Source organism: Amphiura filiformis, chromosome 4 (genome assembly GCF_039555335.1).
Source record: "Amphiura filiformis chromosome 4, Afil_fr2py, whole genome shotgun sequence".
Classification (NCBI taxonomy): domain Eukaryota; kingdom Metazoa; phylum Echinodermata; class Ophiuroidea; order Amphilepidida; family Amphiuridae; genus Amphiura; species Amphiura filiformis.
This window is the reverse complement of record NC_092631.1, coordinates 14,499,959-14,522,253: the sequence shown is the minus strand read 5'-3', so window position 1 is coordinate 14,522,253 and position 22,295 is coordinate 14,499,959. Positions and strand designations below refer to the sequence as shown.

The following is a 22,295-nucleotide window of genomic DNA, read 5'->3' as shown; positions in this document are numbered from 1 at the left end:
GGCAAGATGTTGAAGATACTCCATGCCTACGGTATTCCGGAACTCATTGTTGAAACTATTGGCAGAATGTACCAAAAAACAAAAGCCAAAGTAATATCACCCCATACCTGTTTGTGTTTGCCCTCGACTTTGCACTGAGAATAGCTATTGAAGGAAACGAAGAGGAGCTAGGATTCCATCTGGAAAAGAGGCGAAGTAGGAGAGTTGGCCCAGTCGTGGTGACAGACTTTGATTTTGCTGACGACATTGCACTGTTGTCTGAGGAAATACACCAAGCACAAGAACTGCTTCATAGAGTGGAGACTTCAGCTGCTAAAGTGGGCCTGAAGATGAATGGAAGTAAAACAAAGTATATGTCCTACAATATCAGGAGAGAAGACATCACAACAAATGAAGGTGTAGTACTAGAGGAGGTAGATGACTTCAAATACCTAGGCGCTTGGATGAAAAGCACAGAAAGGGATGTAAAGTTACGTAACGCAGCAGCAAGGAGGGCGTGCAAACTTAAGAAAATCTGGAGGTCAACTCTTACCAGGAGTTTCAAACTTCGAATCTTTGCTGTAACAGTGGAGTCGGTGCTGCTTTATGGATGCGAATCATGGACCATCACCCCTAAACTTGCAAAAGGTCAGGATGGCTGTTACACCCGCATGCTAAGAACTGTTCTGAATGTGCATTGGAAGGAACATAATTAATGCAGACCTATATGGAGATCTTCCCAAAATAAGCCACAAGATCAGGGAAAGAAGAACCCGGTTTGCTGGCCACTGTTCCAGAAGTGAGAAGCCCGCATCAAAAATGGTTCATTGGATACCCAAGCATGGGAGGCGGAAATCTGGAAGACCTGCTCTGACCTACATTGACATTCTGGAAGATGACACTGGACTGGAGGCAGCAGACTTCAAGACAGCAATGGAGGACAGGAAGTTGTGGAAAGCCATCACAGTTCGAGGACACCACTCGAATTAAGCAAGTAAGTAAGTAAGCAAGCTGCAGTTTTTAATCACTATAATACATCGGAACACTTCTTTAAGCCAGCGGAGGTTGCCAGAGAAGTGGTTCGAGGGGGTGTCAGGAAGCAATGGTTATTTGTGCTCATTTGTCGTCAGGCTTCATTGAATTATTGGGACATCATTGCGCTAGACAATTTCGGCGCGGGAATTTTGAATATCTGTTTTTTATTCGTTTTTATGGTTAATATGGTTTTATTTTAAATAAAACCATGTGATTCGTGCTTGATCCCTGTGGTGGTCAAATAGTGACCTTTGACCTTTCTGCTTATAACTCCAGAAGAGAATGTCTCAGATAGGTAAAAGTATACTTGATCGCCATGACAAGAGGAATAATTTAAAGAACTTTTTAACAGCATTTGAGCAAGTTGAATTATGACCTCTGTGTTAACTTTGACCCGCCATATCTCAAAATACTCAATGCTGACATAGTTCCAGTAAACTTATTTTTGAAGTTGGTGGTCTTGAGAAGTAATATCCATCAAAAACAAAACTATGGACACCAAAACAACGTCATACCCACTGGCAGTCGGACAAATGTTGACGTTGCGGAATTTCAACTACATATTGTACAGAAGGGTATAGAGGAGTGGCATTAAGTTATTTCTATTATGCACATGAGTCAAGTTTCATATATTGTCTTGCTCGTCTTGACTTTTGTCTTTGTTTTGTTATTTCTGAAGTTCTGTTTTTCAATCTTAATAGCTCTGGTTGACTTTGCTTCTTTTGTTCATCATGTTAATGTAGAGGTAGCCTATGATTTCTAATACTTTTAATATAGGCCAACAGGATGCACACACGGTGTGCACACACCAAGCATGCCTTCGACGTGCCCTAGCTTCAAATCACGACGTGCGGACCATGGAACTAGTGCTATGGTTGAAGGTTATGAAAAATAGTACAGTCATTGCGAATGAAGGGGAATTCCCAACCAATACATCATCATTAAAGTAAACGCTGAATAGCAAACAACAGAAAGCACTCTCACAATACACATATTTATTGAAAGCAGTCGGGCAGAGAATTGTGTGTGTTTAACGCGCGTGTGAAATTTCATTTCGTTTTGAGACTGACCATAGTAATATTAACAATAATTATTGTATATGAGCCGAATTTGATTTTTCTATCAGAAGGCCCAACATGGCGGTTGGGCACAGAGGTACTGCGTCAGTTTCTCTGCTGCTGTTTTGGTTTTCGTCATTTATATCAACGCTTAATGCATCACATTTTCGTGGAGCTATTATTACATGGGATTCACTTGATGAATCTAATCAGGTAATTAAAAATAAACTATAAGATATTTTGTGTGTGTTGCAGTGAATTTGAACCAAATGTTTTCTGTCTAAAATACTTTGTTTGAACTGTAACTGATATATATAGGCTTTTAGCCTGGTTTGAGCATTTTGTTCGAGACCCAAGTGTACCTCTGCATGGAGTGACCGTTTAAACAAACCGTGGATTTATACCCTTATCTGAAAGTATTTATTTTTAACACTTTTACGCCGTTGTAAATATTAAATGGTAATAATGGTATAATGGGATGAAATTATTGAATGCTGTCTAGATCTTTATCACAAAATATCATTACCAGATAAAAGGTATCATCATCGCAGGCCTGATTTACTTGTTTTAGAATTCTGGACCAAACTAAAATTTAGGGCCCTTGTCCATCCGGATCTACGTGTTGCTCCCCTCCCCATCCAACATATTTCTAATTCCGTACCAGTGCTTTATTCAATTATTCCACTTTCCTTTTTTTTGCTAAACTATGAAAACTCGGCCTATATTAGTCAAATATTACTTCTTGCTTGCTTGCTTGCTTACCTTACTTACCTACTTACTTACTTACTTACTTACTTACTTACTTACTTACTTACTTACTTACTTACTTACTTACTTACTTACTTACTTACTTACTTACTTACTTACTTACTTACTTACTTACTTACTTACTTACTTTAACTCACTCACTCACTCACTCACTCACTCACTCACTCACTCACTCACTCACCACTCACTCACTCACTCACTCACTCACTTACTTACTTACTTACTATTCCAACTGACCAACAGGGAACAAAAAGATAATTATATCCAAAAGCCCCATGATGGTTCAGCTATGGTGCGGAACCGCCTCGTGTTTATTTTTTTAATTCAGTGTGTTTTTTGGTAATTGTTCTTTTTCTTTTTTTAAATTTTATTTCTTTTTTCTGTGTATTTCAACTTTGTATGGCCCTGACGTAAAATATTAAGAAAATATATATATTGATCACATCAAAACAGAAACTAAGCTTAAGAAGATAATGAGACCTAATCACCTACGTCCTGTTATAAACAATAACATAATCTTTTAAAATTTACATATGTGTACTTACCATTGCTTACGCTTTTTGAAACGTTCGACTTTGCGTTTGCCTGGTACGTTTGGCGGCATCATTAATCCGAATCTCGACCAAATTCGAAGTCAACAACATAAGAAAACTAAATTTTAACCAATTTGCTGATCAGACATAGAAATACATTTACGTATGACAAACAGCAAATGGGGAAACCCCGACTATTTCATTCTTTGAGGATATTTGGGCCATTTAGCACAGCTTTTTTATAACAACTATCAGCCTATATGTCTAACGAGTCGGCCTATATACCATTTATATTGTAGTCCATGATGACTGGTTTTGAAAAACGAGAATAACTATGTTAGGGCGCTTCAAACCTTCCTTTAAAATGAATAGGATATATTTTACAATATCAATGTGTCAAACATGTAAAACATCGACATATGTTTCACCGAAAACTTACAGGTATATCTGGTATTACATAGAAAATAAAATATAATAATATGGTTTAAATACATGGAGTAGGTTATTATCAGTACTATGGTTAGTATGGTAATGGTTGCATGACAAATAATGTTCTTTGTATGTGTACCAATATAATACGCGTGTGCAGCCCTTTTATATTATTATAGACATATGTTCAATTTTATACATATGGAGATGATGTGATAACATTACCATCAGAAAATTAGAATTTACAATATGCACGTACCATTTTTTACAAAATGTGTGTATTTTCGTTGAGAAAATTATAAAAACTCTTCGGCGATTTTCAGGAAAACGGATTTCTACAGGTTGGGTAACGTTTACACGAAGCACGCGAGTGTTTGACTTATTTATACGGGCCAAGATGTGGCTACTGTAAATATAGGCTACTTGCTGGTACTTGCAAAAAAAAACTAATTCATTTTAGTCCGAGTTTTTATAGCTCTATACAATAGGCTCTACATTGTGAAGAAAACATAATTCTGTATAATTATTAGTTTGACATAATGCGTCCTGCGCTAATTAGAAGCCAACATGCCAAATGAGCATGCTCTCCATTTTTTTATATTCTATACATAAATTATACATACAGGTTGAAATTTCATGGCGAATATCCTGGAGACGTTCCTATAGTGGATTAACATGTGACCAAACTCGTATCGATTCAGCACAACTAGTATCAGGCCAGGGTAATCTCGAGTGCTATTCCGGTTGTTCTGGATCAGTAAGTCCAATGTCTTTTTACTGCACGGATTTCAGCACAGAGGAAGATTGGTCTACTGGTGTCAACTCCATTGTTTACGATGCGCCAACTCCCGAATTTGGAGTCAGGTCTGCATTTTTTTACTAATTTGTATTACAAATTATGTTGTTTTAGTAGCTATTTAAGGTGGTACTACACCCCCTGATAAATTTTGTGACTAAATTTGCAAATTTTAGTCACCTATATTATAGGGGTTCATTATTTATGTTAAGAAATGAGGTACATTCTAGCGGTACCACTTTTCTTATCATAAATAACGTACCGCTTGTCTTGAGTCACTGAAATTCCAGTGTAGTTACTGGATTCCTTGCCCTATAATATAACTTTGGTTACCAGTGTGTTATTATTTTTTGAGAAAATGCAAATAGTCACAAATTTATCAAGGGGTGTAGTACCACCTTACCCGTGATTACGCGTTTACGGTAATCGGTACTGATGTATCTTAAGGTTAGCAACGATTTTAAACTGTTGCGATTTGGTAGTTCACCGCATCTTGCGAATAGTAGTGAGCTTTGGCAAAAATTGTATTGATCATTTCATAGCGATGTACTTTTACAGGTCCTGTAGTTCGTGAGTTATGTTGTAAAAGGGGCTGAAACAACAACACTTTTGTAAAACGTATTCATTACTCATTTAACAACAATAAATCAAGCAAGTTTTCAAAACATATATTTGTAGAATGAACTTTTGCAAAACATCAAAGTGGTATTTTTCAATAATATATTGATTTAGATAATGAAAATGTTTTGACTGTTTCGACCAACAATACCAATAATACTAATAATTAAAAAGGTGTTTCATGATATCCATTCATAAAGTCCAATGTACATGTAAATTACCCAAAGGATGTTTAAAGGCATTCCCATAATTTCTGACCTTGGTATGTATGGCTTTTGTACACATGTGGCCCAGTTGAGCATACCTTGCATTGGGATTGTGTGCAAATATCTGGTGTTTTCATCCTTTTATTTAACATTCAAAACATCGAGACTTATGAATAAAATTAATGCAGTGGGACAATATGAATGTTTTCTGTAAGAAAGTCAAATATAAGTTATAAGTCTCACTATTAGCTCGTTGGCTGCAGTATTAAAATTACCATTTTGTGTGTGTGTGCGGCAATGGGGACTTTGCCTTTAAAATTAGGTTATATTGATCAAATTTCCCAATCATAGTGCATTGTAGGAATGCCTTTAAGCCTCCTCTGTAAATTACCTGATTTTTACCGGGTTTTATCTTCAGGTTTACGGGAAATGCTTGGATTGATCTTATAGACGGTGGCGGTAGGTGGTCTCTACCCGCAATGGTTAATCTGACACAACGGGGTGATATAGGTAGACCTAATTCATCTCCACGATCCGCCGTCACACCTATTGTACGTCTGCAACATGGATGCAACCATACACTCGAAATTCCGAGTAAGAAATTAATTAAACATTTCTTCTATGCAAGTCCAATTGAAACACTTACTGTATGGGACGTTTCAAGAGCTAAGGTCTGCTCTTTTCATCAGCCAGATGATGCACTGATCTGCTTGAGTATGTTGCCAGTTGACTTGTTATTGGTATTGATTGAAGTAACACTCTCATCACCAGTGATCAATACATCATAAAGGTGGCTTAATTTGAACTCAAGCAGATCAGTGCATCACATCTTGCTGATGAAAAGAGCAGACCTTAGCTCTTGAAACGTCCCATGCAGTAAGTGATTGGACTTGCAGAGAAGAAATGTTTAATTAATGGAATACTACAGTCCTGATGAACTTTTAATCAAGAATCCAAGTAAGAAATGTTGTAATGTTGTCACAGTATAAGAATGTGACACCGGAATAAAGTAATTTTCATCAGGAAAGAAAAAGAGCAAGGTACACCAACTTGATGTGGGGAAACAATTAAAATACAGACTAGATAGTATGCAGGGGGACAAAAACAGCAAATGTAGGCATAAGAAGTAGGCAAAGTTCGACAGCCAAAAATTACCAGTTCCGAGGAGCACAGAAGTGCTAAACCTGTAAAAACAAAAAGGATCAATGGGAATACAAAAGTGCACTAGAACAAATGATGAAAATCACTGTGTAGACACGATAAACCAAACAATCAGTATAGGCACAAAAACAGGCAAAGTTAGATGGCCAATTACAGATCCCACCAAAGTGTCAGAAAAACAGTGCAAAAGTACACTGGAAGTGATGAAAATCACTGTGCACATAGCAGACAAACAAAACCAAACAGACAAAAAATATACCGACGTTTCGAGCAGATCTCCTGCTCTTCTTCAGAGACAGACAACAAAATATAAAAGCAAACAACAAGAACTACATGCTGCAGTAGCTTAAAAACAAATTCAAGTCAAAAATTGAAGGCAAGTTCAAATTGAATTCAGTAGCAAACAAGACAGCAAAATAAGCTGTATCTTAACTCCATGGGAGCAAGTTCACTAAAAGAGAGACTGGGCAGCAATATGTAAATAAGTACCACCATAGGACAATGGGGTATTGTCCTATCAATATAAGTAGAAGAGAATGAACAGATAGGATAAGTGTATAAAATACACGAGTGTACACAATCTAGGTGAATGAAGAGAAGCCTTTATTATCAGTGTTTCTACATCATTCATGTAAACAACATGGTTTCTATTATATGAATTAGGCACGGTTTATAACCATCTAGGGAATTATCATTTATCAATCTAGTATACATAACATTTCCCCTTTTCTACAAAGTTGGTTACATTGTATACAACTTTACTCCAAACATAATAATGTACTTTCATTATGTTCAACTACATACACTATCATTGTTGTTACTCCTGCATGTCAGTTTCAACCACTTTGATTTACATGTACATCTCACCATTACAAAATCTTTCTTTGTACATCATTTCCAAGTCTTTCAAAACAGTCCAATTTTTACTTTGCTTTCCTGTTTTAACTTTCACGATTTTTCTTTCTGAATTTGACTCAAATTAAAATGATTTTTTCTATTAAAATTTCTAATTTTATTTTTTTTCACTGTTTCAGTATCACAATCACAATCAAAAATCAATATAAAACAACTTCAGCTCACACATTACTTTTGTAACCTGTATGATGTTATGACTACTTGAACTTTACTTGTACACTTGGTAGTCTTGTAATTTCACAGGTTGCTTCCTTTCTCTTGAACTTCTAACACCTTCAGAGACGTGTGGTTCAGAAACCTGTGACTTCATTTGGTCTTTCAACCTGGATAACTGTGGGTTGGGACTCATGGTTAAATGACATCTCATGATCCATAAATCTAGGAATAAAGCTTGTTTCACCAGACTTTAAGATGTCTTGCCTATTCCGTCTCAATTTAGACCCATCCTCAGTCACCACATTGTAAGATCTTGGTTTATCTGACAAACTTTCCACTTTTGCTGGTTTCCATTCCTTCTTGACATGATCCCAAACTCTAACAATTTCACCTGGTTTTAGAGGATTCAGTGACTTTGTACTTCTATCAAAGTATTTCTTCTGAATTGTTTGTTTGTCATTCAACTTTTGTTTGACTAATTCAGCATTTACAGGTTCAGGTTTGAGTAAACCAGCATGAGTGGGTAGCTTGGTATTTAATCTTCTTCCCATCAATAACTGGGCTGGGGACAACCCTATGTCTGCAATTGGGGTTGCTCTATATTACATAATTGACAAGTATGGGTCTTGTGCTTTTGTCAGTAACTGTTTAACAGTTTGCACATATCTCTCACAAAATCCATTTGATCTGGGAAATTTTGGTGAGGACGTGTCATGAACAAATTCCCAATCTTTGGCGAACTTCTTAAACTCAGCTGACGAATAGCACGGCCCATTGTCTGATATTAGGACTCTCGGTATCCCATGACGACTGAATATTGACTTCAAAGCTATGATAACAGCTCGTGATGTTGACGTATTCCCTAGTTTTACCATTTCAGGAAATTTTGAGTAATAGTCAACCACTAGACAGTATTGGGAACCTTTATACTCAAACAAATCACTAGCAACTTTTACCCATGGCTGGGCAGGAATCTCATGGTTCATTAAAGGTTGCCTTTGCTGATAATTTGCATTTTGTTTACAGATACCACACTGAGACACCAAGTTGAAGATTTGTGTAGCCATACCAGGCCAGTAAAGACACTCTCTTGCACGCAACTTACATCTCACAATTCCTTGGTGGCTCTCATGTATTTTGTCCAACATTTCATTTCTAAGTGATAATGGCACAACAATTTTGTTATCTTTAAATAACACACCGTCCACAATTGTCAGCTCATCTCTAACTGTGAAATACGGTTTAGCCTCTGATGGACAATCCTTAATGTGTTCAGGCCAACCGTCCATCACAACCTGAGACACAACTGTCAACTCTGGATCCTTGCTAGTTTCATATTTGAACACTGCAAACTTCTCAGGACTAATTGGTGCTAACTCTTTTACCACATTAATTTCCAGGGGACATTCAAGTTGAATCATGTCAACTTCAGGCAAATATGCTCTACTCAGTGTGTCGGCAATGAATAATTCTTTACCTTTCTTGTATCTGACTTGTAATTCATAATGTTGCATACTCATGAGCATTTTCTGCAAACGGAGTGGTGCTTTGTACAAGGGTTTTTTCATAATAGTCTCTAACGGTTTGTGATATGTTTCGACAGACACCTTACGATATGCTACAAAATCATGAAATTTTCTACATCCCCACATTATAGCCAACAATTCTTTCTCAATTTGACTATAGTTGCACTCTGACTCAGTTAATGCTCGTGATGCATATGCAATTGGACGCCCTTGCTGTAATAATGTTGCTCCTAGACCTTTGGAACTGGCGTCTACTGATAATGTCAACTCTTTTGAAACATCATAGTATGCTAATATTGGTGCATTACTATTTGCTATGTTCTTCTGTCCACTCATACAATACTCCTTTGATTAACAAGTTACGCAGGGGCTCAGCTGACTCAGATAAATTCGCAACAAATTTGCCAACGTAGTTCAACATTCCAAGAAATCTACGCAGCGCTTCAAGGTTCTCTAGACACGGCATGTCAATGATTGCGCGTACTTTTTCTGGATCGCATTTTAAGCCATTTGCGCTCAGAACATGTCCAAGATACTTGACTTCAGTTTGCTTGAATTTACACTTTTCTTTATTTAGTGTGACATTGGCCTTTTCCAGAATTTCAAGTACCTTGAGTATACGGGTATCATGTTCTGCTTCCGTACTGCCGTATTTAAGCAGATCGTCCATAACTACCTGAACTCCATCTACACCCTCAAACAGTTGGGACATTCTACGTTGAAATATTTCAGGCGCGGCATTTATGCCGAAGGGTAGCCTGAGGACACGGTACCTCCCAAAAGGTGTATTGAAAGTGCACAGTTTAGAATTGCTTTCATTTAGTTTCAATTGCCAGTAACCTGATGTAGCATCTAACACAGTGAAAAATTTGGCATCAGTTAAATGGGTTACAACATTTTCCAATGTATTCATGGGATAGTGCTCCCTTAGTATTGCCTCATTTAAATCTTTGGGGTCAATACATACTCTGAGGGACCCGTTACTTTTGATAGGGGTCACTAAACTGTTTACCCATTCAGTAGGTGAAGTCTCTCTGACAATCACTCCCAAATTTTGCATCCTTTCTAACTCTTGTTTTAGTTTATTTCTTTGTGCAATAGGGTACGTACGCGGGGCATGCACAACTGGCTTGACTTCCGGTTTAACTTCCAAGTTTACCTCCCCATCCATACAACCTATGCCACTGAATAACTGTCTTTCTTCACAGGCTTTAACAAATTCCCCATTGGTCATGTGACCAATATGATCAGCTTTGGGAACACTGGGGTTTGACTTTGGACTTGCATCTACTGAGAGCACATACCCATGATGATTATTCACACTTGCATCATTTGGTTTACTAACTGTCTCTACATTTGTTTTAGTGTCTACAGAGTCAATTCTTTTGATCACTTTCAGCTCTTTCTCACAGGTTTCAGCTCCCAGAATTGGTACAGAAGACTTTTCATCTGCTATTGCGAAGCAAATGGGGTACAATTTATTTTTGTACTCACATAGTATTGTGGCTTTACCAATTACCTTTAAGCCATGACCTCCATATGCCACTAATTTTGAACTTTGTTTCTTTATTTCATGTTTCTTCCCCCCTATTTGGTAGAAGACCTGTTGTGGCATCACATTGCATTCTGCACCGCTGTCTATTTTACATTTTAGCTTTTTCTTAGACTTATTGAATGTCATATCTAGGTACCAATGAGAAGACCGCTGACTATCTTTGGAGTCTACAGCACCGATGAATAGATCGTTCAAACCATCTGCAACTTCGTCTGTATTTACAGCATGAACATTCTTGTCTCTCCACCGTCGACCTCTAGTATAACGCTAACGCTTCGTACCACCTGTCAGTGACCTGTGGCACCACCTGAAGCTTGTCCTTGTGCTTGACTACCATTACGCCTACCTGTTGATTGAGTCTGCGATGAATTACTTCTACACATTCGCGCAAAGTGTCCCATACCATGACATTTGTTGCATTCTTGTTGGTATGCTGGGCACTGACGTGGTTTGTGTCTCCTTCCACATCTATTACAGCTCTGAAAACCTACAGTACATGCATCGACTGATGCTGCTGCGGCAGACTTTATGTCTTGATTTAACTGTTGCCCTTGCTCTTGCGCTAATTCACTTGCACGACAAACATCTATTGCTTTAGTCAAGTCTAGATTGTCAGTTCGCAGAAGACGCCCTCTGACTACGTCATTATTTGCATGTAGTCCACACACTAGTCTGTCACAAATAAGTGATTTCTCTAACTCACCAAACTCGCATTCTTTAGCTAAGTTTTTAAGTTGTGTGACATAAGGTCCAACTTTTTCATCCTGTTTTTGGTTTCTCGTGAAAAACTTGTATCTTGTTAGTGTTAGATTCTTCCTGGGCTCGCAATAGGCTTTAAATTTTGCTACTACCTTTGCATATCGCTTCTCATCCCCTTCCTGATCACCAGGGTCATTCCATTTGAATGCATTGTGTACGTCTATCATCTGATCACCTCCAATATGGAGGAGTGCTGCGATTTTTACCTCGTCACCTTTTCCGTCTATACCACTTGCTGTATAGTAGATTTCGAGTCCCAGATGCCACTTTTTCCAGTTCTCGGCCACATTACCTTCCCAAACCATCTCATTTAGTGGCTTTAATGTATCCATGGCCGCACACGTAGGTCAATTTCTGACACCATATAAAATACACGAGTGTACACAATCTAGGTGATTGAAGAGAAGCCTTTATTATCAGTGTTTCTAGATCATTCATGTAAACAACATGGTTTCTATTATATGAATTAGGCACGGTTTATAACCATCTAGGGAATTATCATTTATCAATCTAGTATACATAACAAAGTGGACTAATGTCACTCAAACTTTAAAGATATAATTAGAAAAGTAATGTATATTAGAAAACAAATAATTTTTGTAGACCTACAAAATAATGTGTTAAGAAAAGTGAAAAATAAGCTGGATAAAAAACAAGTCAAGTAAGGTCTCAAATATTAAAGTTTAGTATGCATACTGAAAAGAATAGGGGGGAGTAGAAAAACAGAGAAAGTAAAAATGCATGGGCCATGCATGATAAAAATTAATTTCAGTGCATGTGGATAGGCCTGTGGATGAAAGTGGCAAATCCAAAATCGCTAAAACCAAAGCACAGTGAAATACCGTTGCAAACTGACATGAAAAAATAGGTAGTCCTTATTCATGAAGTCCATTAAATATGCGAGTTCCTACACCCTACACCTATCGACATTATTGGAGCCAACAGATCTTCTGAGGACTACTTTAATCTTTAAACAATTTAGTTAGGGCAGCATTTCTACATGTATCCTGTTCCCAGATTCTTTCGAAGGGATCGCTTTGTCAACAGGATGAACTGTTAGTCTCTGTAAAGAAATCGTAAAGAAATGAATATATGAATACAAAAGCCACCCAAGTCCATACGTTGGCCAAATTGAGTTAAGCATGTGAAAGTGTTGCTATACATAGGCCTGTCATATGTATGAAAGAACAACTCAAATTCATCCTCTGTGTCTATTGAGCATGTGAAAAATAGCATGTATGAAAGAAGCAACCCAAGTCCATGATTTGAGTCTTGTAACACATTGATTGAAATCCAGTATGTATAAAAGTCCACTTGTAACATCTGCATTGCTGGAGAGTGACTTTTGAAACAAGAATGGGTTTAATCAAGGAAAGTGTGTGGTTTATATTACATGGCAGAATGCTTATCAACATTATACATAACTGTGTGCTTTATTTTGTATTATCTTACTAGTGGTAATCTCATTCCAACATTATTGTCTTTGTATATGATTCAAAAAACCACCCAAGTCCAAAATTTAAAATGAACCCCACGAAGTCCCTGAAATGCTAATCGTCATACCTAATACAGTTTAACCCACCCATTTGCACGTACAACTTACCATATTGACCAGGTAAATCTAACTGAAGGAATTAAAATGATACACAGGTTTTTTTCTCAAAATCACTTCCCATGGACTTGGGTGGGTTTTGGATTCATGTATTCAAATGAATGCATAAAAGTGTATGCTATATGCATACAAAACTTCAGCAGTAAAGTTCGCTTAATCGATAAGGCGTTCGACTATGATACGAGAGGTTGCAGGTTCGAACCCTGGTGTTGGTTAGTACGCTCTCGTGTAAAAATTGAGTTCTCTTGCCATTTCCGTGGACAAGAAACGTACTGCTAATTGTCTCGTAGTAACCCGTACGTAACTCTGGGAGCTTAGCCTGGCTGTGAAAGTTAATTGTATAATATCTAGGGTGTGCGCTTCTTAGCTGCAAGTCTCTGTGTTGTTATTTAATGGTTCGTGGAATTGTATGGGGCCGTAGTGGCCAGTGACAACTTGTAAAGTGCGCCGAGGCTAGTTGATCAAATCAACTGCACTTTTTAAAACGGACCTTTCGCACAATCTACGTTATTGAGGTCGGGATATATATTCTTAGTCGCGGTGAAATGGTGGTCGATGCAGAGAAACCAAAAGGAATGACGTATATAATACATTATGCAATACAATACGCTCTCTCAACAGACGAATCATAAATTGCAAACAAATGCATGCTTGTTGAAGATGTCTTTGATTATTGAATTTCAGCTAATGACCCTGACGGAGACATTGTAAGATGTCGATGGGCTAAAGGAAGTGACGAGTGCGCTGGTGTCTGTGAAACCTTTCCCAATGCGCTATTGGAAGAAGTAAGTTTTCCACCACTCTTTTGTACGAATTTTGGAGACCCAATCACCCGACGTGATTACTCACATGGTTATCTCAATACTTGATGTAAGCTATAGTATCCAGAATATAGCGTGCTCCTGCCATGACTGTCTACGTTGTCTTCTTTATTTGATTTAGATAATTATAATATTCTGCTTCATAATGAAGGTATTATTGTATTGTTTTAAGCGTCTTGATTTCTCCTTGCATTCAACAATCAGTTGCCAGAAAGCAATGGTGACGTATTAGCGTTCCCCTTCGTAAAACAATAACTCAACAATAGACGCGAAAATAAACTTTATGGAGGTACTGATTCAAGCTACAATGCCGTTAAATTGGAAGAAAGAGAGAGTCGGAGAGAGATAATTACAAATCGTTCTTTCGAAGTGTGACTTTGTTCAGATGGCGAGATTAAAAGTTTCAAACTTCTATTGCAGACCACATGTACGCTCCGATATGAAGCAGTTTATCAAACGGGATGGTATGCTGTAGCTTTAATGATAGAAGACTTCGCTCATCAGTTGTCTTCCACTCCACTCAGTAAAATACCGCTTCAATTTTTGGTGCTGGTGTACTCGAATGATGGCCCTTGTAGCAGTGCACCGGAATTTGTGGACCCAACACCTAAGGCAGGAGCATGTGTCGGTATTCCACCAAACACAACTTACTCTGAGCCACTCGTTGCGAGAACTGGAGACTCATCTGTCAGGTAGGCAATGATTTCGCTGCTAATAGTAACAGATTCTCATAAACCCTAAATTGGTAAAAATTTCTTTTCTACTCAGCCATTCTAATCAACCATTCTCAAGTGTCTTTGATACCAAGCTATTTGCAAAGGACGAATGATGGATTATTTTGTTATTCTATTACCTCCACGACCCATTATTCAAAATCGCGCACTGTGATTTGTTGAAACGCGTCACGTGAGAGCCCATTATTCTGCAATAATGGGTCGATCGCCGTAACACATTCTACGCACAGCATCACGCTTGGTTACGCGTGCAATATTTCCGCGATACGCGTTGTCACTTACGCGTACGCGCTCCACCTTGAAGTAAACAACTTAAAATATTTAAAAAAAAAAATGATATTTTCTCTTTAAATCGCACTATTCTCTGGTAATAGAATAAAAATAAAGGGTGCAGCATTATCCTTTACACGCAAATAATATGTCCTCGGCAGTAAAAACGTTTAAATAATGGGTTCGGCTGCGCCTCACCCATTATTTACGTTTTTACTGCCTCGGACACATTATTTGGGTGTAAAGGATAAAGCATTACCCTTTATTTATTTATTGTATCATCTCATGATATTGTATTGCAACTATAGAGAGAAGACTGCAAGATAATCTTATACCTTTAGTGCCTGATATATATGCCGGGCATTTGTTATAAATACGAATATATTATGACTACTTGTCCTTCAAAAGTAAGGAATCCACAACAATCACAATTTTCCCCTTGTTTGAATAAACTTTGTGTTAGATATGAACAACATGAAGATTAAATTGTAGCTCATAATAATTATAATTTGAGCACCGCTAGACCTACATGTTGAACTGTATTGGACCATTCAGTTATTAGACTCATGTGCTATCGACAGTATAGTAAAACAGTAGAGTGATTTGTTAGGGAAGTCAGTGTATTAACCATTATGGTGTCATGATTGCATGTGTAGTCACTTCAAGTAAAAGGTGTCGTGCCAATATAAACCATGCAAAATTCCGTTTTGCAATTTGTATAGACTGAAAATAAAGGTTAATATCATATTAAATGGTAAAATTACCCATTATTGACATTTAACCCTGTAATGTTCACATACACACGCATACAAAAACGTACGCCTTGAACAATAAAATTGTGTTACCTTTCTGTGTGTGCACCAAAGCGATGAGAGGTTAAAACTTATTATGAGAATTAAATGAAACGTAGAACTTCGGTATGTCTTTAGTTGTGAACAGTTTAATGTGATCAATGAGCGGGATCGCTTGTTGTTTCTTAGCAAAATGTAATTATGGCGACACTCAAACATTGGTTTAATACTTTGCGTGCTCACCATAGGGGTCATCATCAAACTTTATCAAAATATCAAGAGCCGTCGCAAGAACCACTGACCCAATACTCTTATTTGTACTTATTGTAATGTATATAAAAAGAGGTTCTGCAGTCGAAACCCGTGTTGAGAGGGGTTTTAAACAACTATTTTCTGCTGGTGCTCTTACATTCATTAACTTTTAAAAATTACACGAATTATCAGAGCGTTTCTTATACTCATGATTAAAAGAAAAAAACATTACCTAAATAGGCTATAATGGAACTGGTTCTCGTGACTCTTGAATATTTGAACTCAATAACAGCTTTTATTTCTACCTTTTATTTCTACCTTCTAGCATTTTAGCAATCGAAACTGTATCACCGATTGGATTCTTCAAATCAGATGTTGGCAAACTGCAGGGAGTTGATCGCCATTATTACGTCAACCTAACATGGACGCCACAATTGTCTCAATATGGAGAAAATATATTCTGTTTTACTGCAGCGGATAGCGTTGGGTATGTTTGTTTGTTTGTTTGTTTGTTTGTTTGTTTAATCGGTCGCTCCGTGCGGATACACACTTGGGTCGTGATGTGACCAGGCTCAACCAAAATGCTCAAGCCAGACTAAAAAGCCTATACAAGCATGCTTCTTAAAGCCCTAATGTAAGATTTCCTTCAATTTTTTTATATTTTTTATTCTATACTCAAAGATAAAGTGAAAAAAACCTACTGGTTATTTTGGTTAACATGTAGTTCTATAGGAGGACATATAGTCATAATTCTTAATTATGACTTTATGTCCAACTTTGCTCTGTTGACCTACAAACACAACAAATTTGACTGATTCCATTTAGGTGCAAGTTGGGACATGTGTAAACATTACAAATATGCCAAAAAATCAGGTTTGAATAAAATTTCATATTATAAGATCGTAACATTATGGCTTTAATCCAATCTCAACTGCCACTGAGGCTTCACAACACAATCTGTTCTTGGTTGAAACCGAATCTCATTTCATTACATAGATTATATATTGTGGTTTGGGGTTGTACTGCCTATGGGACGATACCTTGTAATTTATATAAATAGTTACTAGTTTAACTCCAGATCACTGCCTATTTTTTTTAAAATCTAGTCTCATCTTATTTACATTATGATTGTGTTCATTTGATTTCATCAGTGTGATGTGGTAAAGTTTCTATCATTTCAGAATATTTTGTTAATACGTACACATGAAAATGAATTACTTTCCACGATCAGTTAATTATTTCCACGCCTTAACGATGTTAACAATGATAAACAATAGCTCTTTATAAACAATCCACGAGGAAATGATAGCTCCTTTTGTCTTATTACAATACGGTGTGATTATATTAATATTGGAACATTAACACTATGAGCCAAAATAGTACCCCAGCAAATCCAGAAGGCTTTTGTAACATTTTCAAAAGGGCGCACAAAGATTAGTAGTAAACGTTTAAGTGTCAAGTAAAAACATTTTTTTAAAAACATTTTTAAAACTTGCCAAAAACACCAATGTTTTTGTTGACAAAAGCTTGCTTTTATAACGTTTGTAAACAAATATTTTACAATGTATAGGCAACATTTATGATATAATGTTTTAAAACGTTTTCCGTATAATTATACTGAACGCATATTTTATAACTTTTTGTTCGTTTTGAAAGATGCTTTGTGTTTTGTAGGATGATGTAGTCTGTCAAACAGTTGTTTACAATTAAATCATTTGCAAATTTCGTTGCAAAACAATGCAACAGCAGTCTGAGCCGAGTTGAGAGCTGTTGAGGAAGGGAGAAATCCAGGAGGCCTAAACATCCAAAATAAAACAATGGCCCACTTTATACACGAGACAAAATAGCTCATAATGTGCATTTAACACATAAAATGTTATCTTATTTTATTTCCAGCCTCTCAAGTGACCAGCAGTGTGTTACATATGTTGCAGGAGGTAAATCAGTATAAAATAATAGCAGTACTTGCTTATTCTACAGGGCCGGAAATAGGTATCAATATTTACCAATGTATGTTTTTAAACCTTACACAAGAATATTTTTGTTGTAGACCTATTATCTGCAGCGTTACCGATGTAATTTACTAGAAACATTTTAAAGTACCTGTGGGTACATTTTGTTGGAGTTCTTTTCTGAAAAAGTTTTTGGTCAATTAAATCGATTTCTTTAGATAAACGTGTGTTTTCTTACATGAACATAACTTTAGTCAGAAATTACGGTTTGTTGATTTTACATTCTGTCTGTAGTTTCAAAATAGGATCTTGCCAGCGGAAAAGGGAAGAATATTCATTGTATCTATTAGCTGCATGTTGAGAGTATTTCCGCAAGGAAATATATGTATCTGTAATACGAAACTAATCATCAGGAACTTTACCACAAAAGTCCCGCTGTGCATGATATATGTATATGCCGAGTTCCTTCGAGAGAATCACTTAAAACCAACAAACAAACAAACAATTACAAAACCAATGGGGGGTTTACAGTTCGTAGCCTAACTAATAAATATTATTATTAATATTATTAACTCACTGTCGTATGTTTTGCCAACCATTATACCAGTGACGTAGTCAATAGGGGTGAGCCGGGGGAAGCTTCCCGTATATCTATACCCCTACCCCCGCCCGTGGGATGCTGCCAGTGTTCGAAATAAGCCTATCGCAGTGCAATTTGCACCCCAAAATTCGCCTGCGTCAGATGAAATTTCACCACAACTTTCAAAAAAGGTTAAAAAAATAATTCGAAGACTGGATGCTGCCTCCTGGAATTTTACATTTTCAGGTCTATTGTGTCCAATTTTTCCACTTTGCTCAAAACTTTCCCCCTTCAAAGTCGTCTTGCTCCTTCGCCCCCCCGGAAAAATGCTGGCTACGCCATTAAACCATCTGCAAGTCATTTATAGCCATCTGCTAGATTTGTTCACATTTATAATTTGTTCTCATTTATAACGATATTAACATGAATACACTTTTTATTGTCTGTGTCATAAAATTGTAGTTGCAGCACCGGAAGTCATTCCTGACTCTCTGGAACCACCACCGGGTTCTGAAATTTTGTCGAGTCATTCAACATGGCGGATGAAATTTGACGCCGAGGTAAATAATTGTTTACGTTTCATATGATAGTTTAATATGATTATTTCTATTATATTCAAAAATATCGTCATCACTCCCTGCAAAGTATTATAGATTCAATCCCCGGGAGACATTTAACTTTAGTGATGGACAAGTATATAATATATACCTGTCAATGAGTCCCTCTTTGTGAAGTCGAATGTACCCGATGACCCTTTTTTTAAAGTCATAAAGGGTGACCCCCTTTTTGGGTTTGGATACCCAAAGACCCCATTATTTGTCAAAATGTTTATCATCAAAATGCCATAAAATCATGAGTAAACTTTCGCGTTCCCTGATTTCAGCAAATTGTATCGTACCCAATTATGCAAATTTGGAACAAAAGAAAATAGAATTTTGCCTCAGCAGGTTATCCCAGACATTTCTATTCCTATATCCCTAGACTAGTATTGGTATACTAGTGTCAGCTTTATCACGCTTCAGTTTCTGTTTTTGGGTCCTTTTATCTTGTCTACAATCCTTACTGATGTGTAATGCAAGATATTGTCTATTTCTATTACTTTCTCGTCTTTTGGGGCTTCTAGAGCACTCCTAAGCGGGTTATTGGCGGGTTATTGGTCGGTTTGAAATTGGGAGATACTCTCGCACTCCTGAACGCTCTGTGTATCTTCTTAGAACATGCAGAAAGGCTGGCCGTCTACGAGTCTAAGTAGAACGGGTTCTTAGAAGAGTTGTCTTTCTCCTTGGGCTGGCCGCGGAAGGAATTCCAGTCTTCACAGCCGCATATTACTAGTATTCCTAATTTGAAATATAATCTTTCTACTCTCAAACGTGATTTTTGTTCATAGTTTGTTCGTCCAACGAAACCAACATTCATTCGATTTTACACTAGAGGAGGCACTAACGTTTATTCCATTGATGTGGCATCGCGATCAGATGCTTTGTACCTTTCCAGTTTGGACAGATCTGTTGAATTTTCTTCTACTGGTCTTGCCTTACAAGAAAAACAAACTTACTACATTCTCATGGAGTCTGGGATAGCAAAAGGATTAGAGTTTTGTGGGCCAGAATCTTCAGCTGTTAGGGACCGATCATTTTGGACCGTAAAGATAAGTAAGTGTATGGAAATACAAAGATATGAATCTCTCTCAGTAATCATGGCAACATTCAGATCCAAGCTGTTCTACTCTTAACATGCTTAACGCTAAAATTAAAATCTTCGGCCCAAAAGCAATTATGTAACATTATGTAGAATTGTAGGGCATTAGTGTACCTGCTAGCAGAGCTTTGAATATCAGGAAGAAAATTAAAAGAGCTCACTACCTTTCTGCGTAGATAAAATACTATAAACTCCCCCCCAAGTTTTTTATTGAGTATAATGTTCATTTGTTTAAGTAGGCCGTTACGAGCAAATTCAAGCACCACCATCTTGGCCCATCAGTTAGAGCCAGTTCTACGTGAAACTTAACTGCACTTTAGTTACTGTGTGCATTTGCTACGTTTTCGAAGACTGAATAATAAAAAAAAAAAATAATATGCATCCATCCTTTCTCATCATGCCAGAGGATACTACGCCACCAGTATTGCAATTCACGAGCCGACCATCCGTCTCAAATGATGAAATCACCATCACTTGGACTTACAACGAGGAGAGTAATTCGTCCTGTACTATTCAATATCCAGACCGAACCAATTCCGTAGTGGATTGCGACTTGTCTTGGACAGGTAGTAATCTTACTGAAGGATCGCATGCTATTTATGTAACTGGTGTGGACGAAGCCGGTAATGTTGCACTGCCTAAGGTTCACTCATGGAGAGTCGGTAAGTCACATATGACTTAGGCCTATATATTAACCCCCCCCCCCATGTTGAAGCATGTATGTGGGTTCTTTACTAAATGAACCTCATATTTGGCCATTTTAGCCTAAAAAGTGCCAATCTTTGCGCGCTCTTCGGGCGAATTTGGCCACTTTTGCAACATATTTCACCATTTTAGCTTCAATATGACAAAATATTTCGTGCGCATTTGTGACATAAACTTCTGTCGCCAAAAGGTGCTGGATTCATTGTATTTCAAGATTTTTTTTCAACACCATCCCCTCATGTCAAAAAAAATCTACGCCACTGTTCTACAGAAACTTTAATCACAGCAGCTTCTTATCTCCTAAACGTCGAGGACAAAAAGTCACATTTTTGATAACTATGCAAAAATTGGTTTTATCTACCACGTTAAACCGGTTTTTCGCAATCTGTATCTTAAAACCAAATTGAAGAATTATTCAAAATAAAAACCCGGCCTAACGCCAATGACGAATTCCACTGCATACGTTTTCTTATTCCAGATTTAACACCACCAATAGTAACTATCTCCAGCACTCCATTATCTCCTACCAACGAACAATCAGCTACGTTCTATTTCACATGTAATGAAGTTTCCTGTACTTTTGAATGCTCTTTGATGAGAGAAGACGAACAGCCGTCTTACACCCAGTGTAACTCCAGATCATTTTACCGGAATAATTTGGATGACAGCGTTTTTTACGAGTTTTTCGTAAGAGCAACTGATCAAGTTGGCAATGAAGGAAATCCGGCGTCTTTCAAGTGGTACATAGGTAAGTTCAATTGAATTGGCTGGAATTAAGATTGCATATATGTGACCATCCATCTCAAACCGCTCGTAAAGTCGGCAAATTGTATTTCGAGTTACAGTGCAAAATGTGCATAAAGGTTGTATTCATAATGTACCTAATGTTTGTCCTACATCATGTACATGTATCTCATTTTAGTCCAGTCAAACACCAATCTTTAATCCTATTGTTGAAGAGGATAATAAGCTTATATTTATGTATAGAATTAGTAAATAGCTTTAGTCTTTGTTTGCTTTGGCTAAATCCTGTTCAAGTGGTGGGTTGACTTGGGGATGATTTGAAGTGACCGCCAATTATGACCATTTGATATTTAATACCAGCAATGTAGAAAAAGAGAAATAGTGTAGCACCAAAATAATGTACCGTTTTACTGAAGGAGCAAAGTTTAACAAGCCATAACCCCTAAACTCCGCTTCTGGATATCGTTTGAAGTCAAATGATATATCATTGTAAAGCTTCTGATATATATTTTCTACACACGGAAGAAAACAAAATTGACCACGGGTCGACTTTACGAGCGTTTCGCCGTAGACGGTCACATATCAGTTAAGTGATCTTTGAGTCAAATACGTTGACATGGTGTTCCCACAACTGAAAGGCAG

At 37.3% G+C, this 22,295-nt stretch overlaps 1 protein-coding gene across 1 annotated transcript in view; it reads left to right on the top strand.

Annotated features, from left to right (window-relative positions):
* The first annotated feature begins 353 nt into the window (after window positions 1–353).
* The window catches only part of LOC140149989 (uncharacterized), a 26,578-nt gene continuing 4,636 nt past the window's right edge, over window positions 354–22,295 (top strand). Inside the window, exons 1-11 of the mRNA XM_072171991.1 lie at window positions 354–560; window positions 4,428–4,666; window positions 5,841–6,016; window positions 13,791–13,891; window positions 14,348–14,619; window positions 16,300–16,461; window positions 17,871–17,911; window positions 18,969–19,066; window positions 19,894–20,158; window positions 20,609–20,866; window positions 21,388–21,657. Coding sequence (XP_072028092.1) covers window positions 354–560; window positions 4,428–4,666; window positions 5,841–6,016; window positions 13,791–13,891; window positions 14,348–14,619; window positions 16,300–16,461; window positions 17,871–17,911; window positions 18,969–19,066; window positions 19,894–20,158; window positions 20,609–20,866; window positions 21,388–21,657 — 2,089 coding nt within the window. The remainder of the gene's footprint in view (window positions 561–4,427; window positions 4,667–5,840; window positions 6,017–13,790; window positions 13,892–14,347; window positions 14,620–16,299; window positions 16,462–17,870; window positions 17,912–18,968; window positions 19,067–19,893; window positions 20,159–20,608; window positions 20,867–21,387; window positions 21,658–22,295) is intronic.